General features: G+C 41.0%; 3 protein-coding genes across 6 annotated transcripts in view; 1 reads left to right on the forward strand and 2 right to left on the reverse strand.

The window, feature by feature from the left end:
• LOC110436336 (protein pleiotropic regulatory locus 1) lies at nucleotides 1,424-9,088 on the reverse strand. The gene is made up of 16 exons (XM_021463158.1): nucleotides 8,893-9,088; nucleotides 8,655-8,785; nucleotides 7,279-7,360; nucleotides 7,132-7,188; nucleotides 6,137-6,218; nucleotides 5,710-5,802; nucleotides 5,046-5,109; nucleotides 4,849-4,934; nucleotides 4,664-4,765; nucleotides 4,495-4,578; nucleotides 3,595-3,655; nucleotides 3,448-3,514; nucleotides 3,294-3,371; nucleotides 2,562-2,626; nucleotides 2,199-2,276; nucleotides 1,424-1,929 (listed from the first exon to the last, which is right to left on the reverse strand). Exons 1-16 carry the CDS (start codon nucleotides 9,027-9,029, stop codon nucleotides 1,757-1,759), a joined length of 1,440 nt encoding a protein of 479 aa, XP_021318833.1. The 5' UTR covers nucleotides 9,030-9,088; the 3' UTR covers nucleotides 1,424-1,756.
• Nucleotides 9,162-12,279, forward strand: LOC8083396 (50S ribosomal protein L18). Of its 2 annotated transcripts, none has more exons than XM_002446047.2 (2): nucleotides 9,162-9,317; nucleotides 11,663-12,270. In XM_002446047.2, the coding sequence occupies exon 2, from the start codon at nucleotides 11,680-11,682 to the stop codon at nucleotides 12,022-12,024; it is 345 nt and encodes a 114-aa protein (XP_002446092.1). In that variant the 5' UTR covers nucleotides 9,162-9,317; nucleotides 11,663-11,679; the 3' UTR covers nucleotides 12,025-12,270. The 2 variants fall into 2 exon arrangements, with proteins under 2 accessions (XP_002446092.1, XP_021318834.1); XM_021463159.1 differs by having other exon boundaries at nucleotides 9,169-9,317; nucleotides 11,666-12,279.
• The window catches only part of LOC8066014, a 32,366-nt gene continuing 28,336 nt past the window's right edge, over nucleotides 13,452-17,481 (reverse strand). For 2 of the 3 annotated variants that reach the window (XM_021464145.1, XM_021464146.1), the window contains exons 5-6: nucleotides 13,985-17,010; nucleotides 13,491-13,855 (exon numbers count right to left, since the gene is read on the reverse strand). In XM_021464145.1, the coding sequence (XP_021319820.1) occupies nucleotides 14,008-17,010 (3,003 nt within the window). In that variant the 3' untranslated portion in view covers nucleotides 13,491-13,855; nucleotides 13,985-14,007. Of the gene's footprint in view, nucleotides 13,856-13,984; nucleotides 17,011-17,481 lie in introns of all 3 variants that reach the window. The other variant, XM_002447430.2, reaches the window with a different exon arrangement.

Raw genomic sequence — 17,481 nt, forward strand, 5'->3', positions numbered from 1 at the left:
TTAATCGAAGTCATGTGCGTCAAGCCAAAAAGGTATCGATCCCCTTCTTCAGACAACGGATCTTGATGCGTCCTGGCCCTATTCTTATATACTCCATTATCATCTTATAATTACACACAAAAAAAAGTCTGCTCCGATCCATCGTCGGCTATATATAATATCGTACGGCCGTTGTTGATTGATTTATGTATTTTATTTTTGTTTGATTTGATTTGAAGTGGACTTATTTACTTATGGCCTGCATATCCATGATGGCTAATAAGGAGATGGAATCACATCATAACCAAGATTCCATGACAAAAGATCTCATCAAAATTTGGAGTTATTATATACAGTACGTGTATATATAATGCTCAGTCCGGTGATTAGCGCATTAGAGTTTGTCAGCAGGGCTAACACTGTCACTGTCGCTGTCGCTTGCAGTGTTGACCGTATCATCATCGCCTCACCTAGATCGAATTAGGCCTTGTTTAATATCTAAAATCTAAAACTTTTTTCAAGATTTTCCATCACATCGAATCTTGCGGTATATGCATGGAGCATTAAATATAGATAAAAAATAACTAATTGTACAATTTGCATGTAATTTATGAGGCGAATCTTTTAAGGCCTTGTTTTGTTTCTAGAAAATTTTCAGATTCCCGTTACATCGAACCTTGCAGCACATGCATGAAGCACTAAATATAGATTAAAAAATAACTATGTCTGTAATTTATGAGACGAATCTTTTGAGCCTAGTTAGTCCATGATTGAACAATAATTACCCAAAACAAGCGAAAGTGCTACAAGTAACTAAAACCAAAAAATTTCACCAACTAAACAAGGCTTTTTCATGGTTCGACAATAATTACCAAATAGAAATAAAAGTGCTATAATGTTCAAATCCAAAAAGTTTTAGGAATGTTTCCATTGGCTTGGCTTCACTGTTGCTGCTGAATTCGGAATTTCTTCTCCAGTCCCAGGCCAGCGCCCCCTTTTGCTGACGCACACACTGACGTACCTGCGTGGACTGGAGGTTGTCTTGTCGGATCACATCACAAATGAAACCGGACGGACGTGTATATGTATCCCAACAACAATCGTGGCATCATGCATCCCTATATACTGTAGACAAACAAAGTACAATATGCCATATGGCAGAATAATAGTGTTCACACCAAAAAAGAGCAGCATTTGCTTACGTACTGTATTTGTTTAATCTACGTTGGTCGTCGCTGCGTGTGCTCAGGTTTCGAATGCATGCATCCATCATCCATCCATCCACCATATGTTCAAACGATACGAGACTGCGTACTATTTTGCGACCCCCCTAAGAATTTGACACAAACAAACCAGATGAATCTCGATTGCAACCAAACTTGTTCCTCAAAAAAGCGCGCAAGATAAACGCAAAATAGCATCCCCGCAGGAACGGACGTCGATGAATGAAACGAAGCAAAAGAATTCCAATCACCAGAGTGCCACTCGGATGGTGGTACAAAACAAACACTCAATTCTTGCTCAAAACGAATTTGGCAACGTCAACTGGTTCAAATTCGGCATCAATACACCCATCGCTGCATATGCACCTATCATACAGCTAATGTTGAACTAGTCATCCATACAGTGTTTCCCAGGAATAGCATACAGGTGAACGTGTACTGCGAATTTCAATTGGGCTCAGGGAAGCAGCGAGTTGGGGTCGGGCACAATTGGGGAGGCTCCAAGCCTCCAACGATCCCCACTAGTTTGCTAGCTTGTGGGATTTGAGTGTTGATCAATATCTTCGGATGTCCTTTGGGGGCTTGAAATTGATGGGATGAGTCTCTGGCGTCGCTGTTAAGTCCTCCTTCCACATCTTTATGGTCTTATCCGCCTCGCAGGTCACAAGCCTTGATCCACTGGCGTCATAGGCCAGGGCATATATGCATGCCTCGCTCTCCAGTGATCCTGAAAATTGGAGATACCAGTAATGAGCATTGACCATTTCAAATCGTGTACTTTTCGACAGACATAGGTAACACCAAGATGATGGACCTCTGGAATAGTTTGGCTAGTTGCTATGGGGTAACCAAGAACTCGTGTGCTAAAATTTAGGGTGATTTAAGCAACCAGTAGCATTTCTAAAACTAATATAATGGTGTTCTCAAGCGCCCTCCCCAAAACATAATAGCTTATTTCCAATTACCGGCGCCTGCAAGATGCAAGTCAAAACTTACCAGGCTGGACTATAGTCTGATCTTGTTGAAAGTTATGGCCACTCTTCCAGTCCCAAAACCACAGGCTTCCATTATCCCCTGCACCAGTTTCAAATAGTGACAAGTTATTAATACACACCATTCTGCACATCCACATGGTCTTCCACAACTTAACTTAGTTTGACTACAATAGTTTTCAACCTAGTTATATAACCCCAAAGAGCTATACTATTTTTATTCAACCTTTCAAAACAAATGCACACATGATTCTGATATTTCCAATCAATATATTATTGTGTTTAAAAACATTGCGAATCAAAGTTTCTTAATAAGACCACTTGTATGTTCAATTACAACAGACATGACAATTTGTACAGTACATACCTCCAGTTGCCAAGACACCATCCTCATTGACAGCCATTGAATTGATAATTGTTTTCTGCTGCGACCTGAACATAATGAAGATATGAGGTGTCTCAGTAGCATGTAAGCAGCATTCAGGAAGAGCCTAATGCAATGTCAAAGAGGGACTCAATGGGTTTCCTCTATATGTTACAAAGAATGCAGAATGTTTGGAGACACCATTTTTTTTAAAAAAAAAACATAACTGATGAGATCAGCTATAGAGAGAAAGGAGGGGAAAAGAAACCACAAGGCAATAAAGAGATTTGGTTTCCTTACCAGGCTAAATTGGTTTCTATTTTTTGAATCTAAATTTAGTATCTGCTTAGGAAAATATTGGAAGTACGATCCCAAGTTTACTCCCTGTTCATGTCAGGGAACTAGCAAAATGTGCAGATTCAAATTTATTATTGAAAAGACTTAAAAGGAATAGTGTGGAAGTACAAAAGGCTGATAAGAATTCATCACAACAAGCATATGCATCAATTAATTTAACCACAAAAAAGAGGTAAATTTTGGAAAATCACAGAAACAGCCAAGGTTTCTTGGCTCGTGGGTCGTGGCACCCAACACCATGTATTGACATTTAAAAGACATTTCCTTCTGACACCATTATATGTATGGGTTTTGATATTAATCATATAGCAGTAAGCATGAACTACAATGTGTTCAGTTACAATGTGAAAATGAAAATTAATTATATGAAAGACTCACAGCATGTTGTGCAGAAATTCGCCTCTGGGAAGGCTAAACTTCTTTATGTTGTCTGCTGACGCTGATGCAAATGCTTTCCTGAAAAAGGGTTGCTATATAAAGGTCCATAACATTGTAGACAATATTGAAAATCAAATCATGGATAAAAACTTACTCCTTTGGATGAAGTGCCATAGCTCGGACAGACTTTTTATGGTGTGTAAGAGTACACATAGTCCTCCCTGCAGGAGGAAACAACTGTAATAAAAATATATACGTAAAAAACAGCAGTGTACAGTGTTCCATTTGACAGATGAATTACCAGCTACAAGATCCCAGAATTTAATAGTTGTATCATGTGAACCAGTGACAACTTGAGGATCCTGAGACAAGAGAAAGCAAGAAAGAAGTTTTTTAATGAACTGTAAGGCAGGACAGATCAGAGTATTTACCCTAGCACAAATACATTTTAAAATAGCGTATCTTAAATGGTAAAATTGCTGATGGCATAGGAGTTCTATCAAGGTTGCTCATTTGCCTTTTCTCATTGAACTTTGAACTTTACTAAAACAAGTATTTTCAAGGAAGCAAAGTATCCACGGAACCGAGAGAGACTGCTTCAAACAGCCCATTGGCTAATTACGAGTAAGTGACTCCAAATAAAACCACATCATGAAATAAAGTGTATTGTTTGGCAGAACTCAATTTTTTTTTTCTCGAACAACGCAGGAGAGCTGTGTGTCATTTCATTTTAAGAAGAAGAAAGAACCGAAGGGCACCGACCCAAGTACAAAAACTCAACCCCCCACTCACACCACACCAACCGGTAGCTAACTCTTACTCCCTCCATCCCAAATTATAAGACATTCCAAAAATCTTGGAGACTCAAAAGCATCTCAAGTTTGACCAAAATTTATATGATAAGATAATAACATTTATTATACCAACTAAGTGTCATTAGATTCTTCATTAGTTATATTTTCATAGTATATCTATTTAATGTCACAAATCTTTCTAATTCTCTCTATAATTTTGGTCAAACTTGAAATGTTTTGACTCTCCAAGATTCTTGGTTATAATTTGGAATGGAGGGAGTACAAAAAAATAAAAGAAACTACATCAAAACCCTGACCAACCTAGCCACAGTTCTAAGCGCCCAAGGACTTGGCAGAACTGATATTGTGGTGAATTGTGAATTTGACAGGTGAAAATGCATTCTTACCGTAGGCCGAGCAAACACTGAACAGACAGTGTTGTCATGCCCTGTTAAAGCAGAAACATGTGCTTTTGTTCTGATGTCCCACACCTGTATATAACGCAAGAAGAATCAATGAGCATTGTATTTGTATACGGTGAGATTTTTCATAAGGTGCGAGCAAGAGGGATCATACCCTGCAAACTGAATCTCGACCACCAGTCAGTAAGATATCAATTGTTGGATGGAGAGCTAGGCAGTAAACACCACTCAGATGCCCATGGTATGACCTAATAACCTTTAACATAGAAGATCAGATGTCAAGAGAAGCCAAAATACCACACAAAATATGCCATACTTAAAGTAAAAGTGTAAAATTACCTTGTTTTGTTCAAGATCCCAACATTTTACTTGTTTGTCATCACCAGCAGAAAATAAATAAGTGTGACGTTGGCTGACAGCAAGTCCTACAGTAATGTGCAGTACATTCATCAGTTACTACAGTTTTACACTGGGGCACAAATCTTAGTGTAAGAATGTTAAGTAGATCCTGCTCACAAAAACAAAGACAAGCTTACCACGAATTTGTTCAATGTGACCAGTCAGTGTAAGCTTCAGGGTTCCTGATGCAAGATCCCATATCTACAGAAGGACACAAGTTTCAGAATGAATGAGCAGACTATACAAGAAAGTATAATGATAAAATTGAACTGTTCGCTTAACATTGTACTAAGTAAATAACAGGAGGGGGAGATAGTCAATTGCATTGTATTCATACTAGGTGTTCTTGCAAAAAAAAAGAAAAAAAAAATGGTCATGACCGAAGCCAATTTATATAACCCACCCAAAGTGTGGATTATCAGAGTCGCAGTATTGGCCTATTGGGTGTATAACTAAACAAAATATATGGCAACAATGTTCTCAAGCTCTAGCATCAAAGTTGTTATCAACTTCTAATTGACTAAACAAAGTGCACAGAGAAGGGAAACAAAAATTTGGTTCATAACATAGTGAGAAGTGTGGCCTCACAAAATACCACTGTCCGTGACATGTGGGCCATTGTCATAGCAAGTAGCAGTTGAACATGAGTTTAACAGACAGGAAACCCCCGAAAGAGAATAAAATAATGTCAAGAAATAAGAGTTGTTTTAGTGGAACAGATAGAGAAAATATGAAGAGAATAAGATAATGTCAAGAACTCAAGTTATATCAGTATGCAATTGTAGGACAAACGAAATTTACCTTTATTGTCCTATCAGCAGAACCAGTGCAGAACCATTCATTCCCTGGATCAAATGCAATAGATCGAACCCATCCCAAGTGACCACTGATGACCTGCATAATAAGTTCAAGAACACATAATTTATGGAACAAAATTAAAACTCTCTCTTAATTCATGAGAAGCAGAATTCTACTATAAAACAATCTACTATTGCAAGTACAATCATACATGCAAAAAGAAGATGCAGGGTCAGTGGTTTTGGCTGACAGTGGTTAGACTGGATGTTAAAACTTAAAAGTACATACATCATACATGCAAGTGCAGGATAGAAACTTCAATCCTGAATACTAAAACACAGTGAAAAAATTGTACTGACTTCTTACTAATGGGCAAACCTGTTAAATAATGAACTTGGAAAGGTAACACTATACTGGAAAGAGAAAGTACCCGATAGTTCTTCCAAGGAGCATGCCATGTAGGCCGTGGCCATCTACTAGGTATCCTTTCCATCAGTGCAGATGTAGAAAATCTGCGAGATATCCCAACACATCAGCAATTCACAAAGTGAGTGGTTAATTATATAAACTGCTGCATCAAAAAATAATGACCAGAAACCAAGTGGACTTGACTGTGTTCTTGAGTTCCTACAGAGCAATTATTTTATACAAACTACAAAGTAATTTTATCATTACAAAAATAAGGTATTAAGAAAATACAGAAGATGGGAAGCCATAATTTTAGAAAGCCCAAGATCCAAACCATACACCAAACTGCTAGTTTCTGATAGTAAGGAAGCACCAGCCTTTGTTAAGGAGCTTTATAAGTTTTGGATTAGACCACGCTGATGGCTATCAGGAAGTTGCACAATGATAGACTACCAATACACAAGGTACCCAAAATACTTCTCAGTACAAGTACAACAAATGTACATAAGAATCAATGTATCATAGGCACAACAGTTTTCACAAGCTAGGATTCATGTATCCTTTTTAATTCCTTGGTACTGACAGAACTCATGGGAGCACCATGAGCACCTAAGTTACTAAATAATCGACTTCATTTATGCAAAAAAAACTTATGCTGGCAGAAAATCACACTATACAAATAAATAAAAATAGACGATCCATGCAAGCAAAAGGGGAAAAGGGATGCAGTGGGGTCATAATAGGTGTCACGAACTCACGAAACTAACCACAGCATGAAAAATTGTGTAGCATAGCATATAGCTACAAACAAAAAAAAAAGTAGCCATCCAAGCCAGAAAAAAGGAACACTAGACAACAGCAAGAAGGTTGAAGCACTAGATTTTAGAGCCTTTATAGCATCATAAAATAAACAAAGGATGTTCTAATGCAATAGATACTTCAAGAAACAATTGCTGATATCAAGCCATGAAGTACAATGGAGTCAATAGAATAAAATATAAGCACAAGGGACTAAACCTGTCAGATGATCCAGGAATTGACATAGTTGTATTTTTGCCAGGTATGGTAGACTCACTGAACAAACATCATATGGAGAAAATAGTTAATGAAAAAAAAACAGCATTAACTAGTTAATAACAAGCAACATTATGTCAATGCACTTACGGTGCTTTTGGCAGCATAAGTGGCACAGGGACAATGGCATTACTAGTGCCTTCTCTGTGACCATCTTTTGTATCCTGTGTTCCTGAGAAGATAATTGCAAGTTAGATAATGAAATGCAAAAAAGAAAAAAAAATGTACACAGCTAATAAACTAATTTGTCTGAATGTTTTAGCTTTAATTATCAGGGTGGATGACAATCAATGAAGGCTTGCAAATTACTAAACTAATTTTATGGAGTCATTGTGGAGATCAAGTCCACAATGTTGGAAATACCAGGATTTGGTTAGGCACTTGGCTAGAAATATTCAATCCTCTAGCCACGTGTAGTTTGTTCCTGTCCTGATATAAAGTAGATGTAGGACACTGAATTTTACAGGTCAGGCCTCTTTCTGGGGGAAATGAGCTGCATGACTAGGAATTATTGACAGGAGAACTTGATATCCAAGTTTCTTCAAAGAAAGATTGGGTGAAACAAAATCTACAAAGTTATGATTCTAATCGTACTTTTTGTGTTCCGATGTGCTCTGGAGGCATGGTAAATCATAGGATTAGATTAGCCATGAAAACTACCTTTGATGGTAAAGACCTACTTGTTGCATACCACTCAGGACAAAATCTATACTGGTGATTAGTTGTATCAAAAAATGGCGTGGAGAGTAAAAACCTCATGTTTCATGGAGCTTTTTGCGATTCCAAACTATCTTATTTTATTTTCATTGCAAATATAATATAATTTGGAAAATTGGAAACACTTACACAAGCAGAGCAGGGGAACCAAAAAGTTCATTCGCAATGCATTTGCCATTTTAGATGATATATAGATTGGGCTCTTCAGACAAATCACAAACTGAATAGCAATTGAGGTAAAATAATTTCTAATTGCAACGATTTTCTGTGTAAGACAAATTTTCTTCTGTAGCAGTGACTGCATTTGATAAAGGCAGGGAAATCAGCTGAGGCTGTACTTAAATCATAAGTGCTACCCAACCCCTAGCTGAGTTACTAAAGGTAACCTGTTGAGTAACCCAACAATAGTTTCTTGTTCAATTTCAGCCACCTTTTGCTATGAGGGGGTCTGTTCGTTTTTGCTACTAGTATAGTAGGTAGTATAAAGCCATGAGCCTGCGGTATTTAATTTAAGGGAAAAGAAACTATACCAATACAAGACACGATTTGTGGAATTCTCTGAGCAAATTAAAAATCAATCGATATTCAATTGCTCTAGCAACTGAAAAATAGGGCAAAGTCATGAATTCCTAGTACTGCTGCTAGCTTACAACATTCTAAACGATCTAGAAAGATTTCTCCTTCATTGAACAGCAAAACGAAAGTATGATTTCTTTGAGAATAGGGAAGAAGAAAAGAGCGAAGCTAACCTGGCAGTGCCAACGCCGTCGACGACGTCGGCGCAGAACCCTTGCCCTGCCCTCCGCGCCCTTGCTCGGGCGGCAGGTCCTTCACCGCGCCGTACTCCGCCCTCACCTTACACCCGGTACGAATCCTCTTGCTGCGCCACGACCGCCGCAGCGAGATCAAGAGAATACACAGTCAGAATCCCCGCTAGGGTTTCTGTGCCTCCCGATGAAACCAAAGGAACGAGGCAAACTAGGTTACCTCTCGGCATCGGGCGTGAAGAGGAGGGCGTGCGCGGGCGCGAAGAGGTCCAGGGACCGTTTCAGCGACCGGAGGCTCAGCTTCTTCAGGGACTGCGGCTCTACCGGGGGCCCGTCCGCCGCCGCCGTCGTCGCCATCGCCGCCGCCGCGGATTGCTTCGCACGGCGAGCGAAAACAGCCTCCGTTTCGTTTTGTTTCTTTCGCAGCCGCAGCAAAGGCGGTCTCAGGCTGGGCTGGTTTTAAATGGGCCTCGGCCCATTGAGCCCAATAGTGTGATGATACAACTGCTCGGCCCAACGGTTTCCTTCTGCAAACCCTCTGCTCCGACTCCGATCCGTTCACGCCACCCTCGTCGCGCCGCCGCCACCGCCGCCTGCTGCTGCGTCCCCGGCCAGCCGCGTGGCCCCGTGGTCTCCTAGGCGCAGGTCCGGCGCCTCCTCCACCTCCTCCTCCTCCTTCTCTTGTGCTGTGTTTCTTATTAGATATATGCTGGTTCTTGAGTTTGTTATTCGCGTCCTTGAATCGAATGGAATACATTGATGAATGAATGAACTGGCTGATTTGGTCTAAAGATGAGATGCCCCCTCTGTAATTTCGGTACTAAGCTGTCATGGTTTGGGGAATGGCGATGTCTGCCATGAACCGAGTGACGAGGATGAGAAGCCTATTGTTCTTGTACTCTGTACCCAGTACCTTGCAAACACTCTTTTTCATGGCCTGATCTCCTTCTTCATCTTGCTAAAATTGGAAAAAAAAGTAACATGCATGAAACGAATGCTCTAAGGTTCAGCTCCCTCCATGTGTTGGATGCCATTAAATGTGCTCTTGTTGTAGCCTACATATCTGGCGCCATTTTTTAGAATTGATTGGTGATCTTTAGTGTGCATTTTGTTTCTGTGGTTGGCACTGTTCAGCTGAGGCCAAGGCTGATTAAGTTTTGTAGATCATGTTGTGATTTATTTCTGACATGGCAGATTCATTGGATAAGCTTCTTTTTAGACCAAAGGCATTCGCCCAGCTTTATTAGAAAGTGTAATGAGCACCCAGGTCTGAATACTGGGGTTACCAGTTTACAATATGCAAACCAAAAAAGGAGACAAGAACTCTACTTGCTCACAAAAGAACTCTAACCAATCTAAAGAGTACCGACTAACGACACCACAAAGGGCGAGAGCAACAAAACAATTTAAACAGCATGTGGAGCAAAGTAACAAGAAAATGAACTACTAAGTATTAGTCGCCAGCAAGTTGGACATCTCCTCCGCTGTAGGTTCCAGCTTTGACTTCAGGGGAAGTGAGAACCTTCTTGTTGATGGCCATGTCATTCCTCGTCTTCCAAATTGTCCATAATGCTCCTGCACAGATGATGAGTGTTACCTTACGCTTAGCTCCTCTACAATCATCAGCAAACTCTAACAAAAAATCTGTACAATTGGTTGGGAATTTGGGCCAGCCCAAAGACACCCTCATAAAAGACCAAAGAAAAACTGCAATTGGGCATTGAAATAAAATATGGTCTGTTGTCTCTAGTTTGTCACAAACAGCACAGTTTTCTGGCCCTGTCCACTGTTTTTTCTTTAGTTGGACTCCTGATTGAATTCTATCATGAGCAGCCATCCAAATAAAAATCTTAACTTTCAAAGGAATATTGCACTTCCACACATTCATCAATTGCTGATCTCTAACCCCTCCAAAAGAACCTGATGAGTATTTCCTGGATTGCTCCAGTGCCCAGTGCACTTTGTCTCTCCCTGCTTCCAAAGTAACCCCATTCAACAAACCATGCAACTGGTCCCACTCTACACTGGCTATGCCCTGAAGCTGCCTTCTGAAAAGGATATCCCACTGTCCATCTGAACAGGCTTGAAACACATCTAAATCTGGTTGAACAGTGATCTTGAAGACATTAGGAAACAAAATCTTCAGAGGACTATCTCCTAACCAACAATCATGCCAGAAGCGGGTTTGTCTACCACTAACCACTTGCACTATTCTGCCCTTCTGGTACCACTCCCGAATATCTAGTAAAGATCTCCAAAATTGAGAGCCCTGTCTACCTCTAATTTGAAAAATACTCTTTTCTCCCAAATATTTCCTTCTTAAGAGATTGCAGCAAATGTTATTGTCCCCTCTCTCTAGTCTGTCGATCCATTTAGCAAGTAAACTGATATTCATAGCTCTAACATCCATAAACCCCAGCCCACCAGCTTCCTTTGGCCTAGCGAGAGCTTCCCATTTAATCATATGATATTTGTTTCTTGCCTGTGCCCTGCCTATAAAATCTGGATCTGATAGAATCAAGAAGCTGGTAATTTCCTTCATACAGCTGGTAAACTCCCATCGTATACATTGGAAACTTCTTTATGCTTCCTAAATTGATAACTAGGTCACTGCCCTGGCAATATGTCCAAACAATTGCATAACAGATCAAAAATGTTGTTTTCTTTGGTAGATGGTTTTATCTATTCGCTTGAAGTGGAGTGGCAACTATTACCGTGCAGGGATACTGAGCTAGCTTTTGTGAGCAGGAGAGATTCCTAGTTCTACTCCAGATTAAATATTCAACTCTGCCTTGGATGCTATATTTGTTTCTTTCTCATTCTTTAAAGCTTATAATTTTCTCATGCAAACCAATTCACACCTTCCTTTGCCTTGATCCTATAATCTGTCATATTGTTTGCATCCTTGTTTTAAGCACCCATGATGTGTTACCAATTCACTGATGTGCTACCAATTTACTAAGCCTTTGTTGCCCCCTGTTAACTTGCAGCAGATAGACTAGAAGTCATGGTCATCCCTCCACCGGAAAGGGCAGCTAGAGTCACGCGTTTCCTCAAGCCATACCTGTTGAGGATGCATTTCACAAACAAGTATGTATCTGCTCAGGTCATTCACACCCCAACATCAACTGTTGCGTGTTCTGCAAGCTCACAGGAGAAGCTGCTGAGACCAAACATGGAGTCGACACGTGATGTCGCAGCAGCTGTGAAGATTGGAAAGTTGCTTGGTGAACGCCTGCTGCTCAAGGGAATACCTGCAGTGTCCATCCATATGAAGAGAGAACAAAAATACCATGGGAAAGTGAAGGCCGTTATAGATTCAGTCAGAGAAGCTGGAGTCAAATTGTTATGATTGTGGTGTTGAAATATTGAACTTGGCATTTGTGCAATGCCTGAGCTGTTGTAATTCTGAAGTTTTGATCAATGGAAAGATGGCTCTGCATTGTTGTTTCGAAATTCAGAGCTAAATGGGACATGTACTAGGTCAATAAAAGGATTTCGTTTGGACTGGGTGCCTTGTTTTTCTTTTTTATTCGTGTGTGCAGTGGACCAGGAATGTTATCTATCTGAATATATCACTATTATCATTTATCAGGCAGTTAGGGAAGATAAGTGCAGGAGTCTATTGACCCCTGTTGTGTTGATGCTATGTTTTGGAGATGCCATATCTGGTTATATGCAATTCTTACTTTATTTCATAACGATAGTCATGTTGAGCTAATGGACCAATGGTCATGCTGAGTCACAAATCTTGTTTTCTGTATCGTTGGGTACTTGTGTGTTAACCGGTGTGATTAGAATTGGGATTTGATCGTTGCAGTTATGTATATATGAGACTGAAAATTGACAATAAGGCCTTGTTTAGTTCACCTTGAAATTCAAAAACTTTTCAAGATTCCCCGTCACATCGAATCTTGTGGCGCATGTATGGAGCGTTAAATATAGACGAAAACAAAAAATAATTTTACAGTTTATGTGTAAATCACAAGATGAATCTTTTGAACCTAGTTAGTCTATGATTGGATAATATTTATCACAAACAAACGAAAACGAAAGTGCTACAGTAGCGAAATTTAAAATTTTTCCAAAACTAAACAAGGCCCTAAACCACTGAAGCACTGTTGACCAGTGCAAAGAATTACCGGGTCAAAATTCTAGCATGCTGCGTGAAGCCCTCAAATTGCTTCATGGGAATAGACCAATTTCAGGACATAAGAGCATCTTACCTAAACCGACTACCTATCCTATATTTGGGTAGTGGCGATAAAAATAAATCCCACTCCAGCAGGCTACCTATTTGACTATCTAATTTTGTTGGCCCAATAAATTTTCGCTCACACTACCTATATCTGTTGGGCCAACAAACTTGGCTAGCTATTTTTTCCCTTCCTCTCTCTCTTACGCACTCGGAACTGCCCGATGCCGTTGCCTACGGCTTCCCTCCCCGTCACGTGGCCCTCCCCAACGGTGATCCTCCCCGGCGGCACCCCCCGACGTGGGAGGTGGCGCACAAACCACCCGGGTGTGGCCTCCGGCTCCCCTCCCCGGCGATGGGCGGCGGTTTCCCCACGGCACCCTTCTCCTACGGTGCCCCCTCCAGCGCTACTCCTTTGGGTAGATAGAATTCCATCTTACCAGAGCATGGTAGAAGAAAAGGAAGGGGAAAACAGAGATCTCCTCTAGACTATATATCCAAAGTTACAATGTTTCTCCAGAGCACTCTGACATTAACTCAGGATTGGTGGATATATAAGGAAATTGTTACCTGAGAAGCAGATATGCAAACAAAAAAAACTTTGTACAATCCATGCATTTAAATCAATCAAAATCATCTTTTATTACATACAGAGTTGATCACAAACTAGACAAACGTTTCATTGAGTAAGTCTTTGAGCAATCCAAGCCAAACATACGTTAGGGACATGCATGCACATCCCCCTTATTTCAAATTCAAGCACACATGCACACTCATAACCACAAACCAATTAAAGTCTTAAACATAACCAATTCGGTGGATGCATACAACGCCGAACCACCTGTTTATTCTTGAGAGAAATGAACATTCTTGCAAATTCATATTATCTCAAAGAATTTCTTGATGATCCATATTGCAGCAGCAACAGCTTGAAGTGGAATTGAAATCCGCAACCCCGGACGCATGACGAGCTTGGCAACCCTTGAGCCTACACAAAAATAATACATCGATAAATAAGGTATAAATGCATGACAAAAAAAATATATACGTGAAGCAAAGAGAAAGAAAAAATGACAGCACATGTATGTAGAGCACATATAGCAGTATACATACATACCTGGATAAATGATATATTTGTCTTCACCGAAGAACCGTGCCCCTGAGGAAGCGCTTCTTGTAGTAGGCTGACGAATAGCGCGGCTCGTAGAGTGATGGATCGTGGCCGACCTGCAGTCCATCCCACTCCAGCTTCGTCCACCAGTCCTCCTGACAATGCACGACTGGTCGACGATGGCTGTTGTTTCGATGGCCGATCGCTGGGAGGCGCCGAAGTCCCCAGCATTCTCTGATCCTAACACTCTCGAGCATGGGTGCAGTCATCTTGGCCTCGCAGATCTCCTGCAGATTGAAGAGATCTTGCAGGAGGACATGCTTCAGCTTGGGGAATTCCTTCACTTCACGGCTAGCTTCTCTATGTTGTTGAGGCCTGACGACATCATCATCCCATGGGAACACCTGCTTGAGGCCACTGCACCGAGTGATATGGAGAGTCTCCAATCTAGGCAAGTATGTGTTGCGTGACAATGGGAGGGCAAACTTGAGCCTGGGACACTCGTGCAAGTGTATGCTCTGTAGTGCTTGAAAGCTTTCGTGGCTGTCTTCAATTGATCCTTTGCTCCAAATGCAGGTAGCTGCAGGGAGGTCTGACACCCAAATAGCCTTCAGATCTGTAAAGCTGTAACGTAATCTACTAGAGGCAAACACGGTCTCTAACTTTAGGCACCTCTCCACACGGCACCATTTGAGTAAAACTACGTAGTACCCAACAGAAAAAAGAAGATCATGAAGTGGGCTTTTGGGTGTAACAGCAAGAATGCATGAATTATCATGCACGTGTAAGGAGTAAATGAGATCCAGTGTCATATACCGAATGGCTTTGATTCCCTTGTCACTCTCCACACCTGTGAGGCTGATACCCTGACCAACTTCCATATGGTAATCCAATGGTGCAGGCCATCTCATCTCATTATCACAAGTAAAAACCCCTGGTAGCAAGACATCGCTATAAGTATAGTAGCAAGGTTTGGGGATAACCTTATCCCTGCTTGGCCCTTTAGATTTGTTGCTACTACTAGTAGGTGGCATGTGCAGATGTAGATAAAGGCTGCTAGTTATCATGATTCCATATTCTTTGGTTAGTAAAGACTGAATGATCCTTGCATCTGCTGTGACAACATAGTTTCTGTGTTGGACGGGTGAGGGGTTAGAGTAATAGGGACATGTGTCCTCTGTTTCAAAGGTGTTAATGCATAGAACTTCTAGTTGCCTTTGTTCTTGCCACCACAGTATTGCACGCAGCTGCTTGCAGCCCATTAGGAACACCTTTTTCAGCCCTTTCAACTGCACTACCTTATCACCGAGGTCAATTCTTCTGATTGATGTGCCTGATAGGTTGAGCTCCTCAAGGCGTGGCAGTTCTCCACGCAATAAGAAACTCTCTAATTTAGCACAGCCGGACAATGATATCTTCAAAAGTTTGTCTGACCTTGCATCTAAGCTGAATGTTTCAAGTGCTGGAGGTAGTCCTTCAGGGCCTACATGATCCAACCCAACACAGCCATCTAGGACCAGAGTTCTCATGCAAGTTGCAGAAGATAAGCATGGCAAAACTTGTAAGGTACTATTACCAGACAGATCGAGGAGCTCCAACTTTGGCATATTAGCAAATTCATCTTTTTTGCCTGTCTCCCAAGAGTTGGTAGGCTCGATTACTCGAAGCTTGCGGAGGTTCCGTAGTTTTCTCCATGCAAGCTTGCTGCGCCAAATCCTTCCCTTCTTTATATGAATCTCTCTAATGTTTGATGTCATCTGCTCTGTAAGATCTTGTGATAGATCAAATTCCCAATCCGTCTGGTTCATATCCAGCACCCATAGGCTCTGAAAAAATTCCATTATTGGTCTCCCTTGCCTGTCCTCCTCTTCTCGCCTTTGATCTTCACAGTGGTCTAATCCAAGAAATCTTAGGCTTCCGCAACAACTGAAAGGAGGCGAATAAAAGCTGAAATTGCATCCAGAGAGTTTCAACACACGTAGTCTCTCCGATTGCTGAAACATATCATGTGGTAAAGTTGTGAGTGTTCTGCCTTTCGAAACAAGGAACAATGATGTTAAATTCCGAGATAGTGCTGTTAAGTTTTCCTTTTCCCCACTGTCAGATGTATAGGTGACTGACTTCCAAACATTTGTGTATTCATGACCCACAAACCTTACTGGACGGGAGGACAGTTCCATTCTTTGCACTTGTTTATGGAGAGCGGCGGAAACCTCCCAGGATTCTTCATCAAACTGACCTTGTTGTCCCATAATGCCATCACAAACCCAATAGTTTGAAGCATGGGTAGCCCAGTTGTAGTCCATGGTACTGCCACCCATTTCATGCAACCACAAGATATATGTGATGCACTTGGCAGTAATTTGTGGGGTGATGCTCTGCTTATGTTGCATGTGCTTGATAACTTCTGTAGCCTCTTCCAATATTAATTGAGCAGTGCCACTGCTGAACGACCAACCAATATTCCTATAGATACAGAGATGTGAATTGTCCACCTTTTCTTTTATTTCTTGGTTGACCCGAAGCCTTCCTGTAAAGGTCCACAATATCTTACTGCCATTGAATAATGGTTGTGGAATGCCAAAATCTACCAAGTCAACCATATCAGTGTTTCCATTGTGAAATACAATTAAATATCTGTGTTGTAATAAGGATCCAAGTATCAGTCTCCCAACTTCTTCTATCTCAGCTCGAGAATCTTCATCTACCCCACTGAAATCATCCTCGTCATCCTCCCTATCAAAAGCAACCATTACACTCTGTGGAAGCTTGAGCTCATCAGCGATTGCCCTCTGGAGTGCCCTTCGGCTCTTCCATCTGGTGCAGTCAATGTGCATGATCTTATCGAACTTGTTGCTCAGAGATTGTGAAGGGTCCTCTGCTATAGCTGTGAGCACAGCAGAAGCAGCTAGTCCATCCCATCCATCGAAGTAGATGGTCTTGGGTGCACTACTTCCCGTATCCTCCAAGTAACGGACTATTGCTTGTACCGCCTCCTTGATGCTATACAAGCTACCAAGAGGATCAAGCTCCTGCATTAAATTAAATTATTATTTGACGCCAATTAATTATAGTTCACTTGAGAGTCCACAAATGTACTAGTAGGTTACTCTGCTGTTCTGATTAACTTGATTAACTAGAAGAATACCCCGCGCGTTGTCGCAGAAGTGTAGATTAGTGGATTACATGGCATGATGACGTAGACAAATAAAATACTTATGTGTCTTACTGACGTGGACATTACAATTGTATGGCTAGTGGATTTTAGTTGTGTGATAGTACATTGCTTACTTAGACAACTTGCATATTGAGAGTAATATAGTGACTTACTGACGTCGACACTATAATTACATAGGCTAGTGGATTTTTAATTGTTTGTGATAGTGGGTTGCTTAGTTGGACAACTTGCACGTTGAAAAAAATAAGTAGTAAGGTTTAACTTTATAGAAGTATCAGATAAGATTTATGACAACACTAATTAGTAGCGACCTGATGATCATGGA

This window comes from Sorghum bicolor, chromosome 6 (genome assembly GCF_000003195.3).
Source record: "Sorghum bicolor cultivar BTx623 chromosome 6, Sorghum_bicolor_NCBIv3, whole genome shotgun sequence".
Taxonomy (NCBI): Eukaryota; Viridiplantae; Streptophyta; class Magnoliopsida; order Poales; family Poaceae; genus Sorghum; species Sorghum bicolor.